General features: G+C 69.7%; 2 protein-coding genes across 2 annotated transcripts in view; one reads left to right on the top strand and one right to left on the bottom strand.

The window, feature by feature from the left end:
* Positions 1-1,977: 1,977 nt before the first annotated feature.
* PHYSODRAFT_508443 (hypothetical protein) lies at positions 1,978-2,499 on the bottom strand (the record flags this gene model as incomplete). The annotated part of the gene is made up of 4 exons (XM_009531745.1): positions 1,978-2,089; positions 2,141-2,203; positions 2,294-2,358; positions 2,413-2,499. The coding sequence occupies 4 exons, from the start codon at positions 2,497-2,499 to the stop codon at positions 1,978-1,980; spliced, it is 327 nt and encodes a 108-aa protein (XP_009530040.1).
* A 1,174-nt stretch (positions 2,500-3,673) lies between these two features.
* PHYSODRAFT_505132 (hypothetical protein) overlaps positions 3,674-4,330 on the top strand; it is a gene marked incomplete at both ends in the record, with an annotated part of 1,381 nt that continues 724 nt past the window's right edge. The window contains one exon of the mRNA XM_009531744.1: positions 3,674-3,994. Within this exon, the coding sequence (XP_009530039.1) occupies positions 3,674-3,994 (321 nt within the window). The remainder of the gene's footprint in view (positions 3,995-4,330) is intronic.

Genomic DNA, 4,330 nt, shown 5'->3' with positions numbered 1-4,330 from the left:
TGCGCGTCTCGGTGAGGTTCCAGCGCCTCGCTGGGGCCCACCGCTGCCGCGCCGCATGGTGGCGTCTCGGATCGCCGCTCGCCTGCTCCCACCAGAGTCGACGGCTGCCGGCGAGACCAAGGAGGACAACCCGGCGGCCGCACCCGACCGGACGGCGACAGCGGCGGCGATGGACGTGGACAGCGGCACCGCCGGAGAGTGGCTGCTGCGCTTCGACGGCGCCTGCCGCGCCAACCCAGGACCCGGCGGAGCTGGTGCAGCGCTGTTCAAGCCCGACGGCTCCGTGGTGTGGACGTGCTCCCACTACATGCCGAGCAGCAGCGAAACGAACAACACTGCCGAGTACTCGGCGCTGCTGCTCGGGTCGAGAGCCGCTGCCGACCACGGAGCGACGTCGCTGCGGGTGGAAGGCGACAGCACCCTTGTGATCCAGCAGGTGCGCGGCATCTTCGCGGCGAGGAACGCCGTTCTACGCCGCCTCCGCGACCAAGTCAAGGTAGAGCTCGCGCGGGTGGGGAGCTTCTCACTCCACCACATCGACCGCCAAGCGAATGCCCATGCCGACCGCCTGGCCAACCGAGCCCTCGACCTCCGCCGGACGATGATGGAGTGCGGCGCTCACACGGCAGGCGACGGCTGTACGAACACGACGCTGGACCCTATGCCCGTGCTGCCGCCCCAGCCGACACCCCGCGCTCCGCCCCCGACACCCGCGGCCGACACCAACATCGAGATGCAGGAGCCGGAGGACGAGGATCTCGCCGACATCGACGACGGCGAGGTCTATGCAGCCATGCGCATCGGGCCGGACGCAGTTCCGCAGCGTCGACCCCGCCTCCGACTACGCCAGCTCACCGAAGCCGAGGACGACGCTGCCCGCGAGATGGTGGAGCGGCTTGGCGCGACGCTGGCGGCCAAGATCACTGACGCCAGTGACTGGGAGTCGGCGGAGGGCTACATCACAGCCCTCCCGCACCTCCTGTACGACAAATTGCAGCCGTACTCCCAGGCCCAGCGACGCCCCGAGCCGCGTCCCCAGCGTCAGCGACAGCAGCGGCAACAAGGCGAACAGCGACGGCAGCGCCCGCTGCACGACCAAGGGCAGGACCGCCGCAGCCTGGAAGGCGATGCACATGAAGACAACGAGCGCGATGGCGACGCCAGTCAGCAGGACTCGGCGCGACGGAGGCAGTGCAGGCGCCGCGGGCGCTCTGGTGCAGCGAAGCGGCGACGTCGCCGCCGCCCGCCGCGGGTGACTCGACACCACCGCGAGCACCGCCTCGACGAGGCCCTGGACGATCTCCACGCCGTGGAGCAGGCTTCGCCCGGAGACCGCACGGCTGTTCGCCGAGCCCGCCGCCGCGTCGGCCGCGTCAACTCGGCCATCGACCAACAGCACCTGCGTCACCGGTTCGACACGGACGAGAAAGCCTGCGTCGAAGACATCCTGGCCAAGGCACGCGCGCAACAGGAGACGCCAAGGACAGCAGCCTCCAGCGCCGGCACCGCATCGGACCCAGCGGCGCCAGCGGCAGGCGCCACAGACGACGGTACCTGCCCCATTCCGGGCGATGAGCTCTGGCGGTACTTCGACGGCGTCAACACACCCAGCCAGGAGTTCGCTCCGGACGCCCCGGCGGGTGCTGCCTTCCGCTCCGCTATGACCCACCTGCCTGCCGCGTCGAGGTTCAGGGAGCTGCTCACGGAGGCGCCGACACAGGACGATATCGAGTCACAGCTGCAGCACGCCCACGGCACCTCCAGCCCCGGCCTCGATGGCGTCGGCTATGACGTGTACCAGCACTTCGCCGCGCAGCTCCTGCCCGTGCTCGCCACCGCCTTCCAGAAGTGCTGGGAGGCGAAACGTGTGCCCCAGAGCTGGAAGCTCGGGGTGGTGCGGCTGCTGCACAAGAAGGGCGCGCGCGAGGACCCGGCGAACTGGAGGCCCATCTGCCTCCAGCAAGCCATCTACAAGCTCTACACGGGGGTCCTCGCGCGGCGGCTGGTACGGTGGCTGGACGCGAACGACCGCCACGCCCCGGGGCAGAAGGGCTTCCGAGCGGTCAACGGCTGCGGGGAGCACAACTTCCTCGCGGCCACGCTCATCGACCAGGCCCGCCGCAAGCGCCGCCAGCTCTACGAAGTCTGGTACGACTTCCGCAACGCGTTCGGCAGCGTGCCGTTCGCGCTGCTATGGGATGCACTCGCGCGGCTCGGCGTCCCCGAGGACTACGTCACCATGTGCAAGGGGCTCTACGAGAGCGCGGCGTTCGTCGTCGGGAACGCCGCCGACGGCACAACGGCCCCGATCTCGCTGCGGGTGGGAGTCTTCCAAGGCTGCCCGCTCAGCCCACAGCTCTTCAACGCTGCCATCAGCCCGCTGCTCTTCGCGCTGAAACGACTGCCGGCCACGGGAGTGCCGCTGTCGGGCGATGACTGCCCCGGTGCCTCGGCGTACGCCGACGACCTCAAGATCTTCAGCGGCACCGAGGACGGCATCAAGCGACAGCACGCGCTCGTGGCCGACTTCCTCCGCTGGACCGGCATGGCGGCCAACCCCAGCAAATGCTCCGCCATGTCGATCCAGCGCGACCGCCGCGGCGTGCTCAAGGCGGACGACCTCAAGCTGGAGCTGGACGGGTCGCCGATCCCCGCGCTGTCCATGAGCGCCTCGTACACCTACCTGGGGATCGGCGACGGCTTCGACCACACACGCCGCCGCGTCGAGCTCGCGCCCACGCTCAAGCAGCTGAAGGATGACGCGACAGCGCTGCTCCAGTCGGGCCTCGCACCGTGGCAGGTGGTGAAGGCGGTGAAGACGTACCTCTACCCTCGGGTGGAGTACGCGCTTCGCCACCTCCGCCCCTTCCAGCAGCAGCTTGCGGGCTTCGACCGGCACCTCGCGCGAGGCCTCCGCCATCTCCTGCGACTGCCAGCCTCCGCCACAGCGCAGTGCTTCTACGCACCGGTGTCGCGCGGCGGACTGGGCCTACTGCCGCTGACGGAACTGCACGCGGCGCTGCAAGTCGCGCATGGGTGGCAGATGCTGAACTCCAAGGACCCTGCCATCCAGCGCATCGCGCGCGTGCAGCTCCGGCAGATCGCCGACGCGCGCCACCGGCTGGACACTCAAGCGTGGGCGGGCCGCGAGGAGGAGCTGTGCGAGCTGCTGCTCAACTCGCAGCTCGGGACGTCGCCCGACGCGCCGCCAAAGCGCCGCAACGGCGACATCGGCTCGCTCTGGGTCGACGTCCAGCGCCACCTCCGCACGCTCGGCCTCCAGTTCGCGACCGCGCCGGCGTGCGCCGACACCGGCACGGCCGCGGCCACGCTGCAGCTTCGCGTGCCGCACCACGACAAGTGGCTCGACCACCGCACGGTCCTGCGGCACGTGAAGCTGCACATCAAGCACAGACACTGGACCAAGTGGGCGGCCATGCGCGACCAAGGCAGAACGGCACGCGCGCACGGCGGCGTCGGCAGCAGCTTCCTCACGCGGCCGCGAGGCATGTGGGAAGCTGACTATCGCATCGCGGTGGCCGCCCGCTTGAACCAGCTCGACACGCACAGTGTGCTCAAGCGCCGGCGCCTCCGGGCCCACGACCGATGCAGGCAGCCGGGCTGCTCCCGGGTGGAGACGCTGGCGCATGTGCTCAACCACTGCCCGGGCACCATGGATGCGGTCCGCGGCCGCCACGACGACGCACTCAAGACCATCGAGCGTGCGCTCATCGCGTCGTCGTCGGGCGACCGGCAGGACCGCGTTGAGCTCCGGGTTAACCAGACCGTGCCCTCGCTCGCTGGCCCCGCGCTACGGCCCGACCTCCAGCTGTACAACCACACCAAGAAGACGGTGGCGGTGGTCGACCTGGCCGTGGCGTTCGAGGAGCAGGCGGGCGAGGACCCGGACAGCTCAGCGCTGGCCCGCATCGCCGCACACAAGCGCGCCAAGTACGACCGCATCAAGCGCCACCTCGAGCGCCAAGGGTGGAAGGTGCACCTCTCGGCGCTCGTTTACGGCTCGCTTGGTGCGGTCGCCGGTGGCAACCGCTCGGTTTACACCGAGCACCTGGGGCTGCTCAAGCGAGATGCGAAGCGGCTGGACTGGCAGCTATCTGCCGCGTGCATACAGTCCAGCCGTGACGGAGACCGGGGGGACTCCGTCGCGCTCCGGCCGCCGCTAGACGGCAACCAGGCCCATTGCGGCCGACAGGGCCACACCCATGTAGGGAACCGCCCTCGGAAACCCTGCACCGGCTCACATGGTCCGACCCTCCGATTGGTTCAACCCGTACACCAACTACACACCAATTAGGGACTCCCAGGAGTC

Source organism: Phytophthora sojae (assembly GCF_000149755.1).
Source record: "Phytophthora sojae unplaced genomic scaffold PHYSOscaffold_5, whole genome shotgun sequence".
Lineage (NCBI taxonomy): Eukaryota > Oomycota > Peronosporomycetes > Peronosporales > Peronosporaceae > Phytophthora > Phytophthora sojae.
This window is presented reverse-complemented; position numbering and strand designations above follow the sequence as displayed.